This window comes from Psammomys obesus, unplaced genomic scaffold (genome assembly GCF_907164565.1).
Source record: "Psammomys obesus unplaced genomic scaffold, mPsaObe1.curated_primary_1811, whole genome shotgun sequence".
NCBI lineage: Eukaryota > Metazoa > Chordata > Mammalia > Rodentia > Muridae > Psammomys > Psammomys obesus.
In genome coordinates, this window is record NW_026585686.1 from 671,585 (window position 1) to 698,024 (window position 26,440).

The 26,440-nt window shown below is 39.6% G+C and overlaps 1 protein-coding gene across 2 annotated transcripts in view; it reads left to right on the forward strand.

Moving 5' to 3' along the window:
* The window catches only part of Mllt3 (MLLT3 super elongation complex subunit), a 250,155-nt gene that overhangs the window by 132,164 nt on the left and 91,551 nt on the right, over positions 1-26,440 (forward strand). For both annotated transcript variants that reach the window (XM_055629509.1, XM_055629515.1), the window contains exons 3-4: positions 19,549-19,631; positions 25,665-25,808. In XM_055629509.1, the coding sequence (XP_055485484.1) occupies positions 19,549-19,631; positions 25,665-25,808 (227 nt within the window). The remainder of the gene's footprint in view (positions 1-19,548; positions 19,632-25,664; positions 25,809-26,440) is intronic.

Below are 26,440 nucleotides of genomic sequence, written 5' to 3' on the forward strand. Positions count from 1 at the left end.
CCTATAGAGTTTACATCCTTCTCTGCACCTCTACAGTGAGAGCCTACAGTGTGTGCAAAGCCTCAGGGTATGAAGGGGTCACTGTATGGACTGTGGTTCTTTTTTCCTACACTTTTTTTTTTTAAAGATTTATTTATTTATTTATACATATGGGTGTTCTTTCTGCATGACAGAAGAGGACATCAGATCCCTTTGTAGATGGTCACGAGCCACCATGTGGGTGCTGGGAATTGAACTCAGGACCTCTGGAAGATCAGCCAGTGCTCTTAACTGCTGAGCCACCTCTCCAGCGCCCCTCCCCCCTTTTAAAACTATTGCCAGTACATAAGAATCTGGGATTACATATCTGCAGAAGGGTCCCCTGTGTCTCAGGCTGGAGCCATAGCTGAGGTTAGCTCTATGGAGGCTGTCATGTTTGAATGAGGCTGTTTTCTTTGATCCACCCTAGAACACTGGTGGTATTTACTTCTTCTGCAGTTGTTAAGAAGACAGAATGGCATTGGTAAAAGTCGTATACTTCCTATGCAACTCAAGCAAAAATAATTCCAAATAGCTAAACTTCTAGAAAAACTCTCCTTCATTCTTTCATAGTGTTTGATTGGTCATCCTCTCTTGAGGCTGGCATGAACTTGGCAAACATAACTCGAATCATTAGGATTAGATATAAATCCAGAACCATTTGGGGACCTTTCACCAGAAGCAGAAAGGACACTAGATCCATCCTCTCTCATAGGATGAATGAAATCTTAGACATTTTATCTAAGGAAGAAATTACAGGGCTGTTTTTGGGTCAAGAAACCCAGGCTTGGCTCTAGAGAAGAGAGGGAAGGGAGGTATTCCCTCTGTTAGGTTTCAGCTTTTCAGCCATTAGGAGAATATGCTCATCAGGATTGGCTTCAGTTTCTCGGTAGCAAGTTGCTTCCTTGAAGTGGGGTCTGTCGTCAAAGGTCTTTTTGATTGGGGATAAGAGAGAGAGGATTGGTCAAAGTTTGAAAGCCAAAAGTCATGGCAAAGCAGAGCCTCAAGTTTATTTCATTGATATTTCTGGAATACTACTTTAAGACCCCAAAACAAGTAATTTGTAATGTTTGTTAACAAACAAACAAACAAACAAACTGAATTTTCCTTTCACAACACTATCTTGCAGTCAACATATTAGATTTTTTATTTTTGTTCCGCAATCTTCTGGAAAGTAGAGGAATATAATAAGATCTAAGATGAAGACATCCAAAGCTTGCATGGAATCCCTCCGGCAGTTCATTCTACTGGGCCCCAGAGTAGGGAGGAGACAGAAATCTATCCCAGCTCTGCTCACTGTTTGTTCAATTAAAGTTGAAATTGTCTGCAAGGCTATTTATAGCATGTTCATAAAATGATGAGAACAACAAAGGACATTCATTGGATATTGAAGCTTGGCCTTTATTCACAGATGAGACAGACTATTTGTTTTTAACTAATAGAATAAAACCAAAAGATTGAATCATTAAAATGCTCTGCCATTTTGGCATGAATTTAAATCTTGACATTTAGTCAATTAATTTTTATCATAACCATTCCTAGCAATTTGTGTTTAATATTGAGAAATCAATGAAATGTTAGTCTTTTGGACAAAAGTACTGATTTAGTTGGACCTTTCTGGACTTCAAGATAATATAGTTCCTCAGAATGTTAGGTTTTCATTCAAGGGTATTTCTGGTGACCCTGAACCATGTATAACACAGTTAGTGGAGGCTTCAGTCATAGTGACTGATAAACTTTGAATTTCTAGCTTACAGTCACAGGCATTCTTGAACTCCTTCTTTTGGTTCCTTCCCTCCCCTTTTCAGTGAAGTTGTTGAACCTAAGGTTATACATGTTCTAAACTCTCCAGTCCCCTAAACCTTTATAACTTTTGATCTAAGATGCCACTATATTGAGGATATAAATGATGTGACTTAGATTTATATCACAAAACAGCAATCTGTGAAGTAGGCATGCCGAAGTCGGTGAGGAGCTAGACTACATTGAATTTAATAACTGTTACCTGTAGTGAAACGCTTTTGTCAGAGGTTCTATTCAATAGCATTCTCTGTTTTGAATGTCTCCAAGCTTCCTTATACAGGGAAGGTCTGCATGTGGGAGCACACACTTTTAAATCCAGGACTTGGAAGACAGATTTCTAGGCCTGTCAAGGCTACATAGTGTGACCTGTCTCAGACAAACCAACCAACCAAACAAACAAATAAACAGTTGTTGAGAGATGCTACCATATCAATAATGGACACATGTAAGCACCTTCCCCACTATTATTTTTTACAAAGCTTTGTTAATCATAGGACAATACAGAAATGTCTTCACTAAACAGAAGCAGGAATGTTGAGATAGTAGTTTATTTTTGGACTGACAAATGTGAAATGGTTGGGGGAATTTTGGGAAGCACTCTCAGGTTTTCTCCTTAGGAAACTATGTTCAGTATTAGTGAGATACATAGTTGCTCCAGGAGGATAATTTTGTTACTAGTAAAAATAACCTCCGATACATTGCTTTAACGATATGCTTTATTCAAGCTGTGAAAATAAAATATCTGCATTTTGGAGAAAGACAGTATTGATGGGTAAGCAATTCCTATGTTTAATGTACACCAAGTCCTGGAAAAATTAAGATCACTGTAATGAAAGTTAATTGTGGTTTTCTTCTTAAAACCAACAGGAAAGTGAGGTTTACCCCAAGATCTTAGACTGTTTTTTTGTTTTGCTATTTAATGATTCAAGCATCATATTTATTAAGTTGTTAATGATTTAGCTCTGAGCCTGATAGATTATCTTTAACGCGTACATGACTTATTTAACTATAGAAGCAAATAAATGGCCAGTTTATGAAACTTTGATATAGGTCACATAACCTTACTTATTACTTAATTGAGAGTGATTTGTTGCCTTATTTTTGATATAATTGAGCAGAATTTGGAATTATGCTATCAAAGGTAATAAAATTAATTGTGAGTTCCAGGAGAACTAATGTGGTATCATTGTGAAATGTTGTTAAGACTTAGGGGTATGCGACAGACCTTTAGGTCAATTATTAAGAGATGCATGTTTGACTGTCTTTCACATTATGCTAGGTTAACTGCTACAGAGCATCACTGTGCACAATAAAGTGTTCAGCATTTCTGCTTTGTTGTTTTTGTGGATCATCTCATCCATACAAATGACTTTATCTTGAGTCTCCAAGCTCCTATACATCATATTGGCATTCATATAAATAAACTCTTAAGCAGTGGCTTTTTCACTCATCTTATCTCTTGCAGCTATTTCACAGTGTCAAGTAGCCTCGGAGTTGACTTATTGGAGGCCATGCTCGGCACATGGTCTTTTGGTGAATTCATAGCACCAAGTTGCTTTTGATCTGTTTTGAGTCTTATACCTACTTGCATTAAGTCATTCACTCATTGTACACCCTTGTACAAACACTTAAAAAAAGCCAAGAAGTTCTGGTAGGATTTGGAATCCACATCTCTGTTTTGTAAATAAGGGTAGTTTTTCCCTCCACTACTCCTATAGATGCTGTCTTTCCAGTTTACTGCTTCAATATGTGTTAACTAGTCTTCACAATCATTTTACTAGTAACAGAGGAAATTATCATCAGCGTAGTATCTTAGAAGACTGTTTGGTCTGTTTCTTTTTCTTTTTTCTTTTGTTCAGCTACAGTTTGGGGGCTCAAAGCCTTGGCTCTGGGCCAGGGTGGCGGCTGTGTTGTTCAGTGCACCAGCTCGACTGCACTTTAGCCGCCAGGGGCAGCTCTCCCTCTTTGCCCAGGAGAGGGTTGGGGCCAGCTGGCAAGCGGAGGGACCTAGTCTCCCACACTCAAGCAGGCATAAGCACTGCCATTGGGCCAGCTCTCCTGCCCTTGCGGTGGCTTGGGAGGGCAGTTCTGCACCTTCTGTGGGCAGCTTGGGGCAGGTGCCCCTGGCAGCATGGGCGTGGGGATCTTCAGAAATTATATAATTATGTATGTGTACATGTACCCCTGTGCATGTGTGTGCATCCCACGGGATCCAGGAAACAGAGGAAATACACCTAGATGGCGTTTCAAACCAGAGGCAGCTGCAACAAGGTTAGCCTCCTGTGTGTCGATGGCCTGGCCCCAGGGTAACCATTTGGGTGAGTCAACTTCGGTCTTGTCATTAGGCATTTGCCACTTCAGTTGGGCATCATCTCTGGCCTTCTAGGAACAGACAGCAATGGAGAGTATGGCACAACACATTCTATTTGTGCAGTGACTAGAAAGTACAGTAGTCATTTGCAGATTGCACAACACTTATTTATGTATTGTATTTCAGTGTTGCGTGCTGGCCAGGCTTGAGTTAGTGTTTGGAAGCCACTGGCAGCCACTTTGTTCTCAGTTGATTAACTTGTTCACATTATCCTTTTCCCCTTGTTTTTTTTTTTTTTTTTTTTTTTTTGTGTGTGTTTTTGGTTGTTGTTGTTTATTTATTTTTTTGTGTGTGTTTCATCTTTTTTTAATTTAAATAAGATTTGTGGATTTCAGAGCAGTGACATAATGGATTGCTCATTGAAACTTTTGGGAAAAGTTGAGTCCTGTCTGGTGAAGTCAGCTTGAATTTCAGGCCCTGCTCTATAATGAGAGCAACACTTTAGCATCTCAGGTCTAGAAGGTCCCTTACATGACCTTTCTGTTTATTCCTGGTGGGATAGCTCAAGCAGTAAGCATGTACCTCACTTGTGGTGTTGTATTAAGAACCATAAGCTTGCTGGGCATGATGGCCCGTGCCGGTCACCTTAACACTTGAGTGGCTGATGCAGGAAGCTTGTGAGTTCAAGGCCCACCTGGCCTATATAGCTACATATTTGAAAGAGTCTTAAAATGGAATGTGGGAGGCAGGAATTAGGGGGATTTGTTTACCCTAAAGTGTTTCATTTTGTTCTTTAAAAAAAAAAATCACGTTGTGATATTATAATAATTTTGATATTGAAGTAGTATTAACAGAACAGGACTTTTTAGGGGGTGATTATAAAGAACACAGTGGCCATTAAAAATTAATGTATTAGAAAGGGCTGTTAGGGATGCTCTAGGACTAGGGGAAACAGTGATGCAAGTCAGGTAATAAAGAAAAAGGGAGGGAGGGACAGGAGGAAAGGGAGAATGAGGGAGAGACAGAGCCAGAGAGTGCATTGTTTCTCTCACCATGGTGACCATGGGAGACAGTTCTTGGCTTTCAAAGTTGAGCTTGTCAGAATCACTGAAGGTTAGGACCTCAGACTACTGGGACACTCAGGGTTGAGAAGTCTGAGACAGTAAGACATTGAATTAAGATAAGAATCTCAAAAAAAGTGGAAACATCTGAATTCAGCATTGTTTATTTGATGCTATAGTTTGGTAACATCATGCCATTTTAATCATAGATTTTTTTTTTTTTCTCCCTAAGTCTTCATATTCCTTGCTGTGTCGGTACATCTGTGTCCTACTACAGTTCTGTGTCCACAGAGTGCTGAGCAATGTATTATGGTCTAACCTTTAACACTGGGTTAGAAATTTTCGCTAAATGGCACCATGTTTCTGTTCATGTATGGAAGTGTATTGGCATGCTGATGAAATATTTCTGTATTAAGACTAATATTCCCATAGTAAGGGGAACAGGGACTATTTCTGACAGGATCTCAATGGCAGGCTCTTTGACCTCCCCACCCCCCAAGGGAGGAGCAGTCCTGCTAGGCCACAGAGGAGGACTTTGCAGCCAGTCCTGAAGATACCTGTATCAGATGAAACCAGTATCAGATGAAAGGGGTTGGAAGAATCAAATGAGGGAACCTGCGTAACTTGCCTAAAGTTAGTTACTGTGCGGTAGGAAGTGACAGAGAAGAAACACAGATTCATCAGCTGGTCGTATTATACCTGGTTTCTTCATAAAATTGGGCTCTTAGTGTCTCATAAGGTGCGGGTTGTACATACAGGATGTATCCCTAGGTTTCAGTTCTTCTTGACTTTATGAAGAATTCCAGACATATTATTTGCCGATGAATTTTTCTTGAGATTCTGAGTGTCAGAAAGATTTTTTTTATTATATAAATTTTTTTTTTTTTTTTGGGTAAAAAAATAAGAGAGATTAGGAGAAAGGAGAAAGTACTTTAAATCTAAGCATCCAGCAGGGAGTTCTGTGCACAGAGATCATTAATAAATATCTATTGATTGAATGCCAGGAATTAGCTTCCTGACCTCAGAGTAAATTGCTTAAGTTGTCATATTCTGTGTGTGAGAACGGGTGGTTGGCAGAGTCCTTCCTCTGCTTATTTCCTTGTTACGGATTTATGTGACATCAGTGATCTTTCATACTTGGTGAAAGTGTTAAATAAATCAAACTTTCAATACTATATCCAAGAAGAAATTATGTTAAATTTGCTGTCTTTAGACATCTTACTGCTGTTTGCCATAGTAGGAAAGAATATGGCATATTGACAATGCTTCTTTTGCGCTCGTTTAGAGGTGGGTATGTGGGAGAGGAAATAAATTTATTTATAAATAAATTAAAATTATAAAACACTTAAAACTTCTTTCTGTTAAATCAAATTCTGTTGCTTGGTTTCTACCTTCTCCAACCCCAGATTACAGTCAATGGAATTATAGTTTATCTACCAACTAGCATTTCTTCATAAAAACAAAGTAACAAGGCTGGAGAGTTAGGTCAGTGGGTAAGAGCGCTGGCTGCTCTTGCTGAGGACTCGGGTTTGATTTCCAGAGCCCACACGACAGGTCACACCTCTCTGTAACTCTAGTCCCAGGGGATATCCTCTTTTGTCTTCTGCAGGCATGTACATTTTTCACATATACACATGCAGGCTAAATACTCATGCACATAAAGTAAGAAAATCAATAAAACTAAAACAGCAGTAAGCATGATACGGACATATGTATATTAGCTCATGTGGCTTAGTTTATTATATGATATCAGCACCCTGTTACAGCGTATGCCTGTTTGAGAGTGAAACTAAATTTGATAGTAGGTTTTTCAGCATTTAAAATGACAGCATAAAAAGAATGATTTTTTTCCTCCCTTGGGTATAAAACAATTTATGTTACTGTATATTAGTTATATAAGAAGTAGCCATAAGTAAGTATGCTACTTGAATATGTATATATAATGCCCTTCATTATATTTAGCTCCCTTACCCTCTTTTTACCCCTTTCCCAAAGAACAACTTTTATAAAACGTAAACCGAACAGACCTGGGCTCTCTCTTTGTGTGGTGACAGTATCTCAAAAAGAAAACCATTCACATAATAATAATCTTTTTCTTATTGATCTTGCTCTACATTTCCCACATTTTCTTCTAGCCAAATTTATTTCAGTTCTGTAGGTTCTGATTTAGAGAGATGCTGTCAGCCGTCCACGTGCCTCCTCTGAAGGGATGGGTCAGAACTGGTGGCAGGACATTCAGCAAACCAGAGGTTCAGGAAGTGTAACTGGCAGTTTTAGTCTTTATAAGCTCCTTTCCCCCTTTTAACTATAAAAACATAAAGCTGTTGTCAAGGTTCACAGTTCTATGAATGCTTTACTTTTTCAAGTATAGGATTTATTTTTAAGGTATGTTGTAGCCGAGAGCTTGCTTGTGCAGGTTTGCATACAAGGTCCAATAGCTTTGTAACAGGAGTGGGTTCTTAAGGCGCATGGAACTGTGCTCACCTCTAACGAGGATTACCGTTTATCATGGGACACGCTTAGTGGAATTGACTGTGCCTCAGTCAGAGTAGAGGACTTTCCCTTTAGAATTACACTGAGTGAGTAAATGCCAGGAGCTCTCCAAGTTGTGGTCTTAATTATTAATTATTGGCTTTTGCCTATAAAATTTGGTTTGAGGTGTGTTCTTCTCTTGGGTTTAAGATTCAGCCGCTGGCAGGAGCTTTATTTGATCTCTGTTGAGCTGTCCCATCTCCTTCAATAGGGCATAAACCTATTCATCAACCTATCTTTTATATGTGCAGGAATACTATTAAGATTGACTGCATTGTGGCAGGGTGATTTGTGTTTAAATGTAATATAGTAGGCTTCAATGTAATTAAGAACGGGTTATTCCAGATGCAATATATAGTACAATAAAACCACCGAAGAGCTTTTTACATAATACAGTATACCTAATGTGCAAAAAGTTGAATTAGTTTTCTATTCTACCTCTCTAAAAGCATGGTGTTTCTCATAAATGCTGCCAGTGTGTCTTGTTGTTTCATTGGGTAGTACTACTGTAACTCAATTATATCAAGTCCTAAGGAATGAATTTCAGTGTTGATTTATATATGTGAAATGGTGTCTTGTTCAGCAGATTTAATCTAACTCTGCAGTAAGACTGGGAATGAGGAAATGAAAATCTAATTTATAGATTTTTTTTTCATGGCGCAACCCCTGTTTTTAAAATCAGTATTATTTTAATGGTCTAATAAAAATAAAATTTGTCTCTGATTATGAAAAAGCCTTTACCAGAATTCACTTGAAAAGGTTCAAGTGCCAGGGTTGAGTGTCTAGCTCAGCCAGTCCTACAGTACTTGTCTGGCATGCTTGTCTGAAGCTGTAGAACTGCCCCTGGAACTGTGAAACAAGACACAGAACTTGGTATAGTTGTACATGCCCGGAATCCCAGCATGTGGGATGTGGAAGTCCAAAAAACAAGAGCATAAAATCTTTCTCAGTCACATAGTTCAAGGTCAGCATAGGCTACCTGAGACCTTCTTCTCCATTCTCCACCAGCAAACAAATGCAGAGAGACAAACAGGCAGACAGACCGACACACACACACACACACACACACACACACACACATGCCTCAACAAGATAACAAAGACCCAATTCAAATGTAATGCTGAATCCTTGTTTTGTTTTATCTGTTTTCTGATTTTTTAATAACACGTGATTGTTAGCTGATAGATGCTTTATGTTCTATTGAAGCTACTAAAACATATTATATAGTCCCTTCAGGTTAGAAGTAGCCCATACAGGTGTTTTTTTGTTTTGTTTTCAAGAATAATAAAGCTTTGGATGCTGAGGCATCTTCAGAAATCTAAGCTGGTTTCTTGGTAATGACAGAGTCCAAGGGAAGTATTTAAAAGAGACTTGGAGCCAGAGCCATCTCTCTTGATTTCCTGCTAATTTTTCTTTTACCACAGTGTGGGACTTAAAGTGAGATTGCGTTTCTTAAACTCAGATTGTGTTTCCATTTTCTAGTCTGTTCTGTGGTGGTATTTCAGCACTCCTGTTTTATAGTATACTTGCAGTGTTAGCTGAGAAGGGTCAAACATTACCATAAGTGTATTTTGGGGTGTCTTGGAGAAGGGTTTTAGGAAAGTCCAAAATATGCTTCCACGCTTTCCAGTTTGTATTAGCCTGTTTTTAGATAACTGGGTATACTTCAGTTTCCAGAATGTTCTCAGAGTTAGAAGCGATTATCTCTGTGCTTTTAGAATGGATGCTGTTTTTAAGGGTGCTGGAGCTACATAGAGTAGGAAAAATAGTGTAACTTTCATCCTATATATAAGGGAACAGAATGTATCATGTGCATGTCCAAGGTGGATTTATGACCAGGTGGTTCCTTTCAGCAGCTCTGGGTCTTGGCCACTAAGCTCTTGTCAGGTGTACCTGTCAGTTGGTTCTGCCCTCTTTCCCTCCCTCTCTCCTCTTGCCATAAGCCTGTTGCTGAAATCAGTTTCCCAGTGACTCCCTTGATTTAGTTGAGCAAAGCACTCTATCACAGAGCATCCTCAGTAGTGTGTTCCAGCTTGCTTGCCTCCACAATGGGCACAGCAGGGATTTCCAGCAGCATCTTCTCCAGCAGCATTCAGTCTCAGTTTTCTGTCCTCCCCATCCTCTTGTTTATTTAGGACAACGTTGTTCCCTGTGCATTGTTTGGATCCCATTGTTTCTTTTTTGCTTTTAGGTTTTTGCTTTTCTTTCCTGCCCTCTGATTCTGGTTGTTTTGGAGCTAAAGCAGTCCTTCCACTTGGATACGCTACTCAATGCTAATGCAGTGCAGAGACTAAAAAAGTAGGAGTCCATAAGATGCTAAAAAGAAGTCTTGCTCCTCTTCACCGTTTCTGGAAACTCAGGGCAGGTTCTGAATCTTTCCTGGAAGCATTTTTTTTTTTTTTTTCCCTATTGGAAAAGAGTAAAGCAGAAATTAATTGAGAAGTGAAAAGTTAAGTTATTGCCCGTGTTGGATCGTCCTCTTTTGGTGTTTCTGTGAAGTTGGGTTGTGGTGGTCTCAGCTGTTTATTTTTGTTGGAAATGGGTTTTGTATTTGATTTATTATATTTGATTACTTCATAATGCACAGCCACGTCTATCACCCGAGCACAGCTGGTAGCTCTCTTGTGTATGACACCGTTTTATTGTTCTCTGCCTTTGGAAAAGAATAAAGCATCAGAATAAGAAATTGAATTGTATGCTATAGGAGAGAATATCACTGTACTGCTTTTAAAAGCAACTCTGAAGAACTGTGTACTGATTTAAAGGGGAACCATCTCATTTCAGTTGGATGGTATCTTCTTAATATGAACATATGCTTGAGAAAATCTAAACCTTCCCCTCCCAGGATTCTGAACGGTCATCACTCTTATAATCCCCTTCTGAAACATTCAAATTTTCATGTGATTTTTTTTCCCCTGAGAAGAAAGCTTGTCACTTGTGATCTTTCATTTTCCTAAATTGCACTTAAAACTCACTTCCTTTTTATGGCTAAAATTCTTCAGGCTGGGTGCTTTTTGTTATACCTTTCAGGAACTCTGAGATTTTAAGGAACAGATTTTTACTTGAAGTTTGTCATTCAAAAGTACATTATACATATTCCCAAGACTTGTGTCTGGTTATCACATCTTAAGAGGAATCATTGCCTTCTTGGGAGTTTGCAGTGTTGGGAACTTTCAGGTGTGAGAAATGAGACTGAAATAACAGGCAAAACTGTACAAACCTGTATAAGGGTCATAAGGTTGAATCGGGATGGACCAGAAGTACAGTTAGAGAAGATGTAGGAAAGAGCCAGTGGCCCTCACCTGAGAGGGGCAAACCGGTAAGAGTGAAGGAGCCCTGAAGGAGCCCTGATCTCGGTCATGTGAGGACAGGCTTTCTCTGTGGTGGTTTGTGGACTTCTTGTGTATCAATGTAAATGTTATGCCTTTTCTTGCCAGACCAACCAATGCCTCTGTCCCGTTTTTCTTTTAAATATTACACATGACCTCCTGAGAGAAGGAGTGTGAGTCTGTGAACTCCCATTCTCATTGCTTCAGCCTGTTTTAATGTTGCTTTGCTCTCTTGTTTCTTTGTGGCTCCATTCCTTACTATCTTCTGTGTGCATGTTTTTTTTTTTTTTTTTTCTCCTTCTCTAGTCTTCCTCTAGTCTCAAAGGCATTTTCCCCTTCAGAATAAAATACAGCCTCATTTGTAGCAATATCTGGAACACAGGTCTGGGTAAAACACTGATGTCAGAGGAGCTTTCCACTTAATGAAATCATAAGGTATTATTTAAAAATTAGGATTGTTCATTGGAGTCTTCTATTGATTAAAAAAATGAAAAATACAAAAAAGGACTAGAGAGATGGCTCAGTAGTTAAGAGTACTTGTTCTTGTAGAAGACCTGGGTTTGAGTCCCAGCACCCACAGGAGAGCTCACAACCATAATGTGACTCCATTTTCAGGGTTCCAACACTCTCTTTGTATTTGGTGGGCACCATGTACATGCATAGAGCACACACATGTATACACACATAAAAGCCCCTTGTATACATTAACTATATATGATTAAACTTAGAATAAAATATTAAAAACTACAGAAGATTTATATTTCAGACAGACAGCTTTTCAGGTGTTGTAACACTGGGAACATTTCTCAGTTGCTTCCCTGGAAGATCATTCTCCATGTAGCAAATGTAACTATTGTGTCTTAGATTTTGATGTTTTTTTTTCCCCCTTCTCTCTCCACCTTATCTTTTTTGAGAGACGAAAAGCTGTCCATATGTGGTCTACTGTGCCCTCTAGCTCACTGTTCTCCCACCACAGCCACCCATGGGATAAAAATCTCAATATTTTTCTCTCTGAATAACTGTCCGCAAAAATTAGGTTTGTTTACTGTATGAACTTTATAAAGATGTATTTTTGCCTTTCCCATTCAATTAGCCTGGAAATGTATTTCCATTGGGCTAATTGTTTAAAATTGTAAAAGCAATTTCATGTGCTTACAGAGGAAATGTAGACCAAGTTGCTAGAAGGATCAACATTAGCTTGAAGGATTGTTGAATATTCCCTAACAATTCATATTGTTTTCTAGTTTGGAACAGTTTTTGTTCTGCTGGTTCATTTGTTATAGTAAGTTCATTGAAGAACTGGTTTTGAAGGGAATCCTGTTTTAAGATTGTGACTGTATTTTCTTCAAATGAAATATCTTGACCTAGCTTTAGCTACCTGGGGTTTGGCTAAGTCTGACAGAATTCTTTATAAAAGGTTGATGTTGTCTTTCAGCTGATAGAGTGCTTGCCTGACATACACATGGCCCCTTGTCAGATCCCTAGAACCATGTAAGCCACAACAAAACAAAACGTAAGAAACAAAAAGTTTATGTATACTTCTATAAAAAAAAAATTCCCTCTTGAGATTGAATCAGCCACTTTTCTGTTGCTGTGATAAAAATACCATGACCATAGCAACTTACAGACTAAAGAGATTATTTGGGCCTCATGATTCCGGAGGGAAAGTGACAGTGGATTCCTTGACTGTGGGTGGCTGGAGCAGGAAGCTGAGAGATGACATCTTACCCCCACACAGGAAGCAGAGAGAGCAGAAAGTATGGAGAGGCTGTAACCTCTCACAGCCACTAGTGAAACTTTTCCAGCAGCAAGGTCATACCTCCTAAAGATATCCCCAGATGACTTGAACCAAGTGTGAGGGTACATGGTCTTATGGGAGGGGGCATTCCCCATACAAATCAGAATGCACAGAGCAACTGAAGGCATTGTACATCATGTTACCAGCAAGTGTCGTTGTTATATGAGTCATTGAGAGTTTTACGGTTCTGCCAGCTTAGAGTGAGTGGTGAGCGCTTAGTTTAGATCTAGGGCTATCCTGAAACACTGTGACAGGAATGACCTTTCTTTTACCTGTGTAACTTATACTACCCCCCCCCCCCCCCCGGCCCAAGCTCTCTTCGTATTACGTTGCTCCACCATTTTCAAGATGTCTACTTATATGATCTTACCTACATAGTGTCTTTTTGTAGTATTCGGCCTGCCGTCTTGGCCTTGTTTCTCTTCTTTCGACCTCCCAGGTTCATACAATTTCTATACTTTTCTTTTGAAGCTTACATTAAAGTTATATTTTATTATGTCAACCCAGTTTCATAAATGAAAGTCTATCCTTTGGATATAGGATTTAGCTCTAACGTGGTACAACGAGAAGTATAGGAGAATCCAGAAAAGGTGAGTTACCGTTTGGCTTCACAGTATTAGCAGAAGGTTCTCTGGAGCAGGTGCTGTTAGAGGTTGGCCCTGTGATAGATCTGAAGGAAGTAGCCTCACCTCTGCGCCGGTCGGTTCACTGTTAGAAACACCAATTGCGTTTCTAAAGCTTCATGAAAAATGTGCTTGTGTTCACATAGTTATTTGTTACATTTGGAAATGATTATATTTTAGAATTGCTTGAACTTTTAAAGTGAACAAGGTGAAAAACTCCACAAGTAAAAAATTGCTGGATATTATTCTCTAATCCCTTTTCAGGGAAAAGAAGAACACATAATAAAAACAAAGGAAGAAAGTTTTGTTTGTCTATTGTTTGGAAACCGGCGAAATAGAAGCAGTAATGAATATTTGTTTGTATCTGTGTGTCTGTCTGTGTGACACATGCATGCTCATGAGTATGTGTCCATGTGTGCTTATAAAAACAAAACCAAAACCGGACTGTTGATTTTTGTTTATTTTAGAATGTCATACTGTACAGGCCATGCTTAGGGGCAGTGCGTGCGGTAAGCTATCCCCTGACGCTCAGACTCTGAGACGTTGGCTCTAGACTTTCAGACGCTGGTAGGAGACCATTTGGGACAATGAGATGGGCTGTTCAGGATCCTGTGTTCTGGGGATTCTGATGTGGTGGAACTAAAGCGGGAAGGGAAGGAGTCCAAAAACGCTCAGGCTGGAAGCAACAGTTGGCACAAAGCGGTGATAACAACCAGTCTGTATTTTAGGAGACTGCTGTGTTTCCTTCCTGAAGGGCTCTGCGCAGTAAATAAAGTAAAACCAATAATTATCAATGGGCAACTGGGCCATGTTTGTTATAGAGGTATTCAGACCAGCATAAGTCATAGTGTCTAAGCAAATGGTCTAGAGAGCTACTCTGGAGGGGAATCTACCATCTGTTTCCTTAAGAGAGAGTGAGAAAACTGTTGCCTAATAGTGTCTTTAAAGCTTAAATGAAGGTCTTTTAATTTGCTAAAGGATTTTTATGGGGCTCTTTTGATAAAAAAAAAAGGGTCTAATTATTGAATGAATTAAATTTATTTCTGTATATGTAATTTGTTGTATGACCATCAGTTTGTTTATTCATCTGTGAAACTTTATTTTTCTGTACTAAGTGCATCTCTTTTTTTTTTTTTTTTCCTAAATGAGAACAGTAAGAATTGTCTAAGGGTTTACTTAATACATATGGACTTAACTTATTCTCTGTTAACGAAGTGATGGCCTTTTGTCTTCCTGTGTGTTTTTATTCCTCTTGTATGATTTTTCAGGGTCAAATTGAATGAGCTAATGGTCAGTGCGTATAGTTAAGTATTATACATTACACATTTGTATCTGTGTTGAACCTACTTTATCATTATCCTCTCGTCCATTACATTCTGACTGTAGTTTTCCATTCTTGTCTCCCTAGTCCCCCTACCTAATTCCCTCTTCCCCACATCCACTCCTCCACTTCCTTTCAGAAAAGGCCAGGCCTCTCAGGGATATCAACCAGACGTGTGTCTACTGTTTTGAAGAGCTGTTTTGGGAAAGTACTATTTCCACTGGCTGCATGTCTTGAACTCTGCTTCTTTTATAGAACTAGCTCAGAAACTTATATTTAAGATTCTAACATGTTAGAGTGAGGAAAGTCCCTAGTTTTTCAGATGAGAACTATATATTTATATTGCTATTCTTATGTTGGTTATATTTAAAATGTTTTCGGCTAGGCAGATAGCCCTGACAGACAAGTGTTTGCTATGCAAGCATGACCCTGTGTTTGATCTCTAGAACCAAAATTAAAAGCTGGTTACATTGGTGTGCTCTTGTAATCCCAGCTGTGGGGAGAGGGAGAGAGAGGTTTGCTGTCCAAGCTGTTTTAGCTTTAATCTGTGACCACCAGGCCAGTGACAAATCCTGTCTCAAAAATAAGGTACATGGCTGAGCATAGTGGCACATACTTTTAATTCCAGCACTTGTGAGACACAGACAAGTGGATCTCACTGAGTTCAAGGCTAGCCTGGCCTATATAGTGAGTTCCAGGACAGCCAGATTTATGTAGTGGGACCCTGTCTTGAAAAAAAAAAAAAAACAACCAAAATCAACTAAATCAAATCATGTGATGCTTTATGGGGAAGTGACAGCAAAAATTGACCTCTGGCTTTCCCATTTACCTGCATGAGCGTATACATAATGTACATACAGTTTTAATTTATGTCTTCTGAACATTTTATTACATTTAAAAGCGTGTGTGTGTGTGTGTGTGTGTGTGTGTGTGTGTGTACATTCATACATGTGTAGAAATCAGAGGATAGCTTGGGGAAGTTGGTTCTCCTCTTTTCTTGTGTGTGTTTTCTTTCTGGGAATTGAAGGCAGGTCTTCAGGTTTGGTGGCAAATGCCTTTACTGGCTGAGCCACCATGCTGGACCTATTGTTTACTTCTAATTAAGAACTCAGGGATGCTGTATAGACATTGTTTGTTGTAAATGAAATTTTTATATTTAAAAATAATTGATATAAGTTAATAAATATTTTCTTATGAAAACACACTTGTACAGAATATTAATACACAGCAGATCACTTCCTTTTGGAGGCTGAAAAAATATCCTAAGATTTCCAACTGGAAGATGTGCCCACTAACAGCTGTTTCCTATAATTGGAGCAATTTGCATGCAGAATAGAGAAAATGAATTATACAAAAGGGTGCAGAGAGGAACAGCTCTAACTCCCTGGTGGGTACAGCAGCCCACAAAACAAACTTCCTTCAAATGACACTGGCATGATTAATCCTAAGCAACCTGGACACCGAAACTGCTGTCGAAAATATTTTCATTCAGTCTTTGAGGATTTCGTACAATGGAACTGTCATTTTGCAAGGGTGCCACAGCTTAAAAATGCCAAGAGTGTGTAGTGATGCCAGCCACCAGCTCACCAGTTGGGTGGGGCTGTATGTTCACCCCAGTGTTCAGGTCATTTGAATATTCATGAAGGTTGGCAGGTGGTCAGTGGATAAGTTGACTGCCTCTACTCTGGGTTGTTTTTGCTCTTTCTTTTTAAATTAGAAAGACATACAAGACAAAGTGAGGGCTTCATTCTTGACTTTTTCTGATGTCAGTTTTGGGGTAAATGAGATCATTGGACAAAGTCTTGCCTTAAGCTGGTTTTGGTGGCACATGCCTGCACTCAGTCTTCTTGTTCTCTGGAGACTAAGGCAGGAGGATTAAGATTTCCAGGCCAGCCTGAGCTACAGGACGAAATACTGAGCTATAGGATGAAACACTGTCGAGTAAAAACAAAAACAAATCCTTGTTGTCAGTACACTTCTGTGACCATATCCCTGTTGCGCCATGTCTGGCCAATATTCTTGTATGTCATCCACTTTTTAAAAAATAGAACACATGTTTATAATGTTTCCTACTTGCACTTACCTTGCGCGTTAAAGCTATGCTTGCAAGCATGTAGATGACTTTTTTTTTTTTCCTCTGTTAAAGGGAAAGGAAGGAGAAACTGTGGAGAATTCTAGTCCAAGGCCAGGGTTGGCAGTCCTGTGGTCTAAATCCGAGTCTCTCTTCTTACTGTTTGCATTTTTTTTTTTTTTCATGTGAGAGGTTATGTGGTGGTTAGATATCTCAGGGCCTGTGTTCCTGGCTTGCACGAGAACGGATTTATACGTGTGGCCCCTTGTTGCATTGTGTATATGTCTCATCTTGGTCCATTCAAGCTGTAGTAACGGAGTATAGTGGACAGGATGGCTTAGAAACAGGAGACACTTATTTCTTGCAGTCTGTGGACTTGATTGTAATGTCAAAGTGCCATCATGTGTGGGAGGGTTTCATCTCCTCCTTCCAGTTCCATCATCTCTTACCTCCAACGTTGTGTTTCCCCATTTCCCCCCACCCATCAAGACCAACTTGTGCTACCCAGCTACCCATGGATCTCACCCTGGAACGTGGATGACTCACTAGTGGTGAAACTCCCAACGGTTATCAATTGCCAATAGCTCCTCTGCTAGGGGTGAGGTTCCATGCCCTCCTCTCTCCATCCTGGGGTTTGGTCTGGCTTGAGTGTGCACAGGGCTTGCCACTGCTCTTGTGGGTTCGTATACGCAGCTGCATCTTGTGTCCAGTGGATGCCATTTCTCTGTGGTCATTCTCTGTCTCTGGCTTTTGTAGTCTTTTTGCCCTGCCTTCTGTAATTTTCCCAAGCCTTGGGAAGAGGGGGTGCAGTATAGATATTACATTGAGGGCTGAGCATTCCAGTCTTAAACACCTTGGTCAGTTGAGGGCCTCTGTGTTAAATGCCATCTACTGCAATTTGAAGAATTCATGAAGGTTGCACCTCCTTAATCACCCCTCAGTGAACTCATGTGATGCTACTAACATCAAAGATTAGAACGTCAACATGCAAATTTTGGGGAACACAAACATTCAGCGTGTAGCAGTCACCATGTTCACGATTCAGACTGTTCAGAAGAGGGTTTTCAAGATTCTAAGAAGTGAGGCAACTTTGCAGAGGTAGTATGGGGTTTGAACTGGACTGTAGCTTGCCACTCAGGTTTGCCCGCCTTTGCACCCTAATCATCTGACACATGCTTTAACTTCCCATGGGTAAAGAGTGTTTGTCCTTTAGGGAAGGGGAATAAATTAGTGGGGTTTTTCTTATGCGTTCAGAAGGAACTCTTTTGTTTCAGAGCACTGATTTAGACAGTCAATGCTTTGGGTGGGGAGAAGAAGGTACTTTTGTGGTCCAGTAAGACTTCATAAAGAAGTCTATATTTGGAAGAATAATGAGAATGGAAGCATTGAGTGTAGGTAGGACGTGCTGGGTATGTTTGAGGGTAACCAGAGTTTGAATGCGACACAGGTGGTGTGAAACACAGTGGGGAATCCGGGCAAGTGACCTGGGCTGAGGGTTCCATGTATTGGGCTACTGGGCTAGACATTCAAGATACCCAGTTTCACCTTCTTAACACTATGAAGCCACTGTTTAAAAATGGTTACTCTTCTCTGTGAGTGTACCACATGCATGCAGGAGCTCACTGGGCTTAGAAGAGGGCAACAAATCCTTTGGAACTAAGGTTAGGGCCAGTTGTGAAATGCCAAGTGGGTGCTGTACCAAACTTAGGTCTACGGCAGAGCAAGTTCTCCTACTTTCCAGTCACCTCTCCAGCACACAACGCTTAACAGGAATAGGAATAAATTCTGTTGGCTTGTGATTGATTTCTGGTGTAGTAGATTTAGAGGAATGAAATTTTGCTTCCCAAGGTCTCTAATTCTCCCAGACCCTGTTTTAATTTAGTTTATTCTAAGAAGTGGGAAGGTCTTATATTCTTATTGTTTGATTTTTTTTTTTTATATGTTGTTGTGGTGAGATCTCATTAAACCTTATTTTTGTGGCTTCAGAAAGGTAGAGGCAGTGAATCTTTGTGTGCATGAGTTGTGTCAGAAGTGCCTAGGCTTCAGTTCTGCTTAGGAAGGAAACAGTACAGGACAGGTCAGACGTCAGGGGCCTAGACAGGGAGTGAGTTTCCTCAACTTCTAGTTTTTTTTTTTTTTTTTTTTGTTAGGAGACTCTGTAGTTCTTTTAGTTCAGTGAGTCTCAACCTTCCTAATGCTGTGACCCTTTAAGACAGGTGCTCATGTGGCCCAACCATAACATTATTTTTGTCACTACTTCCTAAGTGTAGCTTTTTACTGTTATGTATTGTAATGTAAACATCTGATTGCAGGATGGTCTTAGGTGACCCCCTGTGAGGGGGACATTCAACCCCCAAAAGTGTCGCAACCCGTAGGCAGAGAGCCACTATTTTAGTTATTTTAAGACCTGATCACAGGCCCTGCCCTGTTCCTCAGAGTAATATTTAATTTCCTCACTGTGACTATGATTGGCTGCCATGAGCTATACTTCATCCATACATAGGAAAAATATTATTATGGGTCCCAGAGAATAAGAAATAAAGAAGAAATCTGAGACTCAAATATGAAATGGGCAAAAGCTGTAAAAATTGGGTATGATGTAGCTAGTAGAATGTTTATGTTTTTGATGTCTTTTTTGTCTGTTATTCTCATCTTTTCTATTTTCTTTTTTCATGTTGCAGTGTGCAAAGACCCACCTTACAAAGTAGAAGAGTCTGGGTATGCTGGTTTCATATTGCCAATTGAGGTTTATTTTAAAAACAAGGTATGTAATCTTTACCCATCACTCTTTCTGAAAATCCTCTATTAACCAATTAATGTTTCAGATAATTCATTAATAACATTTCTAACAGTAATGTTAAAGCTAAGCTTGGCGTCTTGAAATTTTTGTTATCACAACTCTTAACCATAGAGGAAGTGGCTATAAAAAAGATAATTTCAATCATATCAAGTCAGGCTATATAAAATTTACTAAAGGCGGAAATGTTTGTATAGGAAAGAGTTTTTCCAGGAAGTGTTCCTATTCTTGCTTTCATATCTCTAGAGTTTTTTGAAATTATAAGAACAATCCTGTTTTATCTTTAGCCGATGAACGTATGTGGCCAGCATATAAAGTTATTTCGGCCTCGGTATTATGGCTGTACTGCATTTAAAAGACGTCACCACCACATTCGGCACAGACTACACAGACTACATTACATGGGTGACTGCTGAATGTGTCTGGGGCTTTCCTTACTTGTGACGTGGGGAGGCAGGAGTCTTCACCTCAAGATGTAGTTAGAAATCTATATGATGATAATGTGTGGAATCCTTGGAACAGTGTCTCCTTTGTAACATAGACTTCTTTTCAGCACTATTTTTCTGGGTTTTGTCCATAGACACGGTAGATTAGTGTTTGTAGCATAGTGTTACACATTTTTAAAGGCAAGAAGATACAGAATTGGCACTGTGAAATGGAGTGGTCTGTGCATAAGTAGGGAAGCTGGTACACTTAGAAGCTAAGATCCTGTACCCTCGCCTGCCAAAGCTACTGCTTGCTGCTTCCTACTCTGCAATCATTGGATCAATGATTTTGGTTACCCCCAGGAAAGCATTCATCCCAGTGTCAGGCCTGTAATAGCGTTTGTAGTCTTTATATAATGCTACTCCTTACTTTTAATTCAAAGGTATTGTAGCTTCTAAATGTGCCTTAAGATGACACAGTTCACTTTCAAAACAAACAAAAAAGCAACTGATAAAACAATTCTATTCTCTAAGCTAGCACTCTATTCAGATTTGGTCCTGGGGGGAGCAACAGCTCATAAGAGCTGATTAGGAGAACGTTTTCACAGTTCACTAGAGCCACACATGCGGCGTCTCTGGGTACAACCTAGGAATCTGCATGCTTACTTCACAGATCATGTGGAGTGACTCGTGGTGCTCAGGACAGGATTAGAGCCATGGAGAGCCACTCTTTAACACTCAGTATTTTTCACAGCAACAGTGGCTTTTCTGTTTTAGAACGCTCAGCCTTTCAACTTATCAAAGCTTTCCTTGTGACTAAGAGATATAAAATCACGACAAACCCATCCTACAGAATAAGAATGCATTGACAATTGGGTATGTTTTATGTTTTATAGTTTTTCCTCACTGTTTATGTGTGTATTTTAGCACACCTTGCCATGTCATGTTATAAAAGCCTTCAATCACAGAGACAGACAGATAGACTATCAGTCAGTCATTCAGACAGACAGACAGACAGACAGGCACATATACACATAGCGAAACAGAGACATACTTGACAGTATTTTTCTGTAGTTACTTGTTTGGTCTTTCCTTTGTCCTTGACCGATGCTAAGTGCTTTACATGTTATTTTATTTAGTAACTTCATAAGAACTTTTGGGAAGTGAAATTCATCCTGTTATGAGATGTTTCAATACCTATTCTTTCTTATGCCTGAATAATATTTCATTATTTAAAAAATTCACATTCTGTTTTTCACTTGTATGTTGATGGCCATTTGACCTGTCTCCTCTTTGTCACTATTACTAGTAATGCCACTGAATTGTCACTTACTGGTTTTTATGTTTTCAAATCCCCCTGTGTAAACGCCTACACAAAATTATATGGTCGTATTGTATATAATTATGTTTGACTTTTAGGGGAACTACTAATTATATTTAGACCCATCATACCATTTTATGCATTTTATATTACCTTTAGCAGTGTATGAAAGTTTGATTTTTTTTTAATGCTTTTTATGTTCTCATTTTCTTTTTAACTATAGATAAACTGTTGGTTGGCAAACCATCCACACTTCATTGTGGTTTTGATTTGCATTTCTTTGACTTAGAGTGTTGAACATCTCGTCATATGCTTATTGTCCGTTTATTTATATTCTTTGGAGAAATGCTTATTTTCCTTACTTTACTATGTGTTTTTAAATGATCGTGTTTATGAAAAGAAATTTGGAGCCTTTCTTCCCTTTACAACCACTGCCTTTTAGTATTGTGGGTATTTAATTAGTGAAGATCATGTAGGGTGTCTTCCCTCCTGTCACGTCCTCATAACCAGTGTTCTAGTTTCATCCAGTGATTGGATTATACTGTAGGAAGAATCTAGTCCTTTGCCCCCAAAGATTTTCTCTTAAAGAACTCTGACTTCTTGTGAGAAGACCATGATCATGGGCAGACCCCTCCTCTGCCATCCATGTTGCTTCAGTGTGGACATAACCCCTGCACTTGAGAGGCAAAGGCAGGCAGATCTTTATGAGATTTTGTCCAACCTGCTCTACATCATACCAGGGCAGTCACTATGGGTTGGGATTTAAGGCATGTGCCACCACACCCAAGAATCATCTTCTTAACTGTGAAATGCAGCGGCGTTTCTGCTAGATGCCATGGTGAGGAGTATCCCAGGAACTTCCTTACTTTACATACTGATCCAGCAGGGAAAGTGTTAATAAACAAACATCTATTTATCCGACTATCACTCTAGTCTCTTAGTCTACGAATCTGATTAATTTAACTATTTTAAGTACTTCATGTAAACAAGTTGTAACAATGCTTGTCTGCTGAGACCGGCTTATTTCATTTAGTATAGTGCCCTTGCAGTCTAGATGGACACATTGTTTTTCTTCTGACTGAACTGATTCATGTGTAAAGGATTTAGTAACTGTAGCAGAATTTTCATTTTGAGTGTTTATTATTTTATTTATTGTAAGTAGTCACAGTTTTTGTTTTTTTTTTTTTTTTTTTTAAGAGTGAATGTCTATCATAGCAATGGTTTAGGACAAAAGTGTTGAGAGTTCTCCTGGGAGATGAGTCCACTGATGATAGGAGGGTCTCAGTTCAGCTCATGAGGAATGTACTTCTCTCCCAGTCCCGGGCCTGCTCTTCCTCGGATGACTATGTCTTTAGCTCTGCTTGTTGATCTGAGATGTCAGAGGCAATAGAACTAGTAGAGTGTATGTCTGTGTTTATTTTGTCTTACTTTGTATTTGTGCACAATAAAACCACCCTATCCGGAAAATGATTTGCGTTCCAGGAGCCAGAAAACAGCATTCACACTGAAACACACTCAGTCCTAATGCTGTAGTTTGAAAAGATGTCATGCTTCCCTCTCTTGGTCTGTTCTCAGAGACAGAATGTGAGTAAATGATTGGAGCTTATGTACAGTGAGGCGGACTCTGGTGTCACCAAACCAGATTGCCACTCCAGGGAAAGTATTTATTTTATATTCAGAGTGAATGCACACTTCTGAAGTTTAGATTTAAATTTAAATTCTCACGTGTCTATGTCTTTTGCTTGCATGTTTGTCTGTGTATCCCATGTGTTCCTGGTGCCCTGGGAGGTCAGAAGAGGCCATTAGATACTCTGGACCTGGAGTTAGGGTTGGCTCTTCCCAGAACTGTAGCTGCATACGATTGTGAGCCAGCATTGGGTGCTGTAATCAAATTGGGTCCTCTGTAAGAACACACATTCCTCTTAGCAGCTGAGCCGTATCTCAGCTTCTCTTATTTGAGCTTTGAGGAGTAATTTTTTCCGAGGGGCAAAGCTTACCATCACATTGTGTCTACCTTCTAAGTAGAGATTTCTAGTTGACCAGAACACAACTTTATGGACATTTTTTTCCTCACTAAATTAAAACAAAAGAACAAAAACAAGACAAACAAACAAACAAAAAAAAAATTAAAGAGAAATCTGTGCTCAGGATTGACAGGAAGGCTTCTTCAGACCCTGTCCTTAGGCTTGTATGAAGAGCAATGGCTTTTCCTTTTGCTTAAACCTGAGGGCTTGCCACAGAAGAAGACAATGCAGCCACTCCTGATGAGACCTGATAGACTAGGATCAGAAGGAAGGAGAGGAAGACCTCCCCTATCAGTGAACTTGGGGAGGGGCATGTATGAAGAAGGGGGAGGGAAGGTAGGACTGGGAGGGGAGGAGGGTGGCGTTTATGGGGGGATACAAAGTGAATAAAGTGTAATTAATAAAAATTAAAATAAAAAAATATTTAAAAAAAACAACCTGAGGGCCTATGAGGATACTGTTACTACTTCATTCTTTTATTGTTTGGTGGTAATTATATTTTTTTTTCTTTAAAAGTACACAGGAGTGAATGTTTTTGTATTGAAAGAATGTGGAATAAAATTTATTAATTTTAGTCCCTTAATCCCGTCTAATGGCTGCTGACTATTTGACAGCTATTTTCAAGTGTCCCTCCATGTGTCTGCATGGTAAAGCATGTCACTATGGAGACTGGCTGGGTCATGGCATGTCAGACTTTAATATTTTTCCATGAATTACCGTTAATTTACTTACCTATATGCCTTTCCAAGTAATAATTTCAAGTATCTAAATGAAGGGACTGGAGAGATGGCTCAGTGACTGAGAGCACCTACTGCTTTTATAATGGATCTCAGTTTCCTTCCCAGCACCCGCATAGGAGGCTCATAACTGCCTGTTGCGCTAATTTGAAAGAATCTGATGCCCTCTTCTGGCCTTGGTGGGCACCTGCACACATGTGGTCCACACATATCCACTCAGATGCATACACATACACATGAAATAAATAAATAAAACTAGAAGGTATTTGAATTATTGTGTATCTATTCCGGTTAATGCCACTATTTGCACTCATATTTTAATATTTCTATTCAAGAGATTCCTAGTAATAGAGCCAGATATCATGAGCATTTAGTATTGCTGGATTGTTACTAAACCCATTACAAATGGCTTTACAGGGCCCCCAGGTCTCAGTTTTTATGGCTCTGTTGGTCTCCTTTTGGAGCTGCTGTCCCTTCCAAGCCTTTGGAGCTCCTGTTCCCTTCCAAGCCTTTGGAGCTCCTGTTCCCTCCAGGTCTTTCTATCTCCCCCTTCTTTAATAAGATTCCCTGCACTCTGCCTCTAAGTTTGGCCTTGAAGACTTTTTAAAATAGTAATGAAATGGTAATATTTTTGCATTAGAAAAAAATCAGTCACTTGTCATTAAGGAATGTTGACTGAGTCAAGTTTGAAAGCAGAGGACTCTCTGAGGGGTAGTGATGGTCTAAGCTAAGGCAGAGTTTATGGTGACTAGAAAATAGGGGGGTTGATAAGAATATATAACTATGATGAATGATGGAGGCCAAAGACTGGGGAGGTCGAAGAATGAGCTTGAATGTTGACAAGCAATCAACACTACATTTGTGAAGATATCGTAGGCATATGGCAGCCGAGAGAGAACTGGCCATCATTTGGACAAAGGTAGTATACTGAGACAAAAATTCCAGAGCCAGATTATGTGGGCCTCACGTCGCATATGCATCTCATTAGATTTTTAAGCTGATATGCATTGGAAGCTATTGGTATTTTAACTAAGGAATGAAAATGAGTAGACATTTGAGTTATGTAGATCATTTTGAAAGCTGAATGATAGAAGAATTGAAAAAAAAAATGCATCATATACCTAGTAGAGCTAGGATTTGTGATCGTTTGGACAGTAGTAATCATGGCAACAGGAGGAAAGTCTCCATGTTGTGTGCTAAAGGCAGGATGCAGAAGGACTATTTCAGGTTTCCATTGGGTAGGTAGCCTATTCGTGGTGTCGTCCACTTGAGAAACCAAGGGGAAATGTTAAGTTCACTCTTTTTGGTTTTTCTCCTAACACAAATGAAATTTTCACACATTTGTAGATTGCTTTATATATAATCCCAGCATAATCTTTGCCAGAACTACTTTGACACAACTGTTAAGTTGTCTAGGTCTTTTCTGTTCCTTGTGATGGTTAAATATTGCTTCTAAATTTTCTATTTTTGCCTCTCATTTTCTTAACCTCCAGGAAGAACCTAAGAAAGTCCGCTTTGATTATGACTTATTCCTGCATCTTGAAGGCCACCCACCAGTGAATCACCTCCGCTGTGAGAAGCTAACTTTCAATAACCCCACAGAGGACTTTAGAAGAAAGTTGCTGAAGGCAGGAGGGGTGAGTGTCAGTCTGTTAAAAAAATAATCTTTCCTATTCAGAAATACTGGGTGCTATTATGTGAACTGATGGTCTGGAAGAGCCCAAAGGGTAAAAATTACTTTAATGATTTAGCTGTGGACTCACGATTTTGAATGTAGAGAAAGGCAAACTCTTAGGTGCAAATCTAAAATGACATAATTGGCTAGAACAGCCTTGGTGTCTAAGTGGGTCAGTGATATTTTGACAGAGCTTCAGGTGCGACTTCTGTGGACATATGAACATCTTCTTCCTTGAAGGTGCTGAGAACAGGACAAAGAATTGATCCTGTTCAAGTTTAACTCAGAGTAATGACGAGTTCCTGAGTTACTTTCACGAGCGTGGTTAAACATCAGAAATCCAGCTAAGCACACACCACGATTCATGGATGTGCACCCAGGGAGCTCCCTGGTTAACTAAGGTCTGCTCTTCAAAAAACGTCTCCTCCCTGAGCATTTATGTGCTGCTGCCTGATGGAGGGGCTTGTGAATGTTGTTTTATGAGCTTACCGAGTCCTGGGAGTCTCCTTCCTCCCACTGGGAGAACGGGGCTCCATCCGGGAGAAACACCTAAATAACAAAGCCTGAAACAAGCGACAGACTGCACGCGGTTAA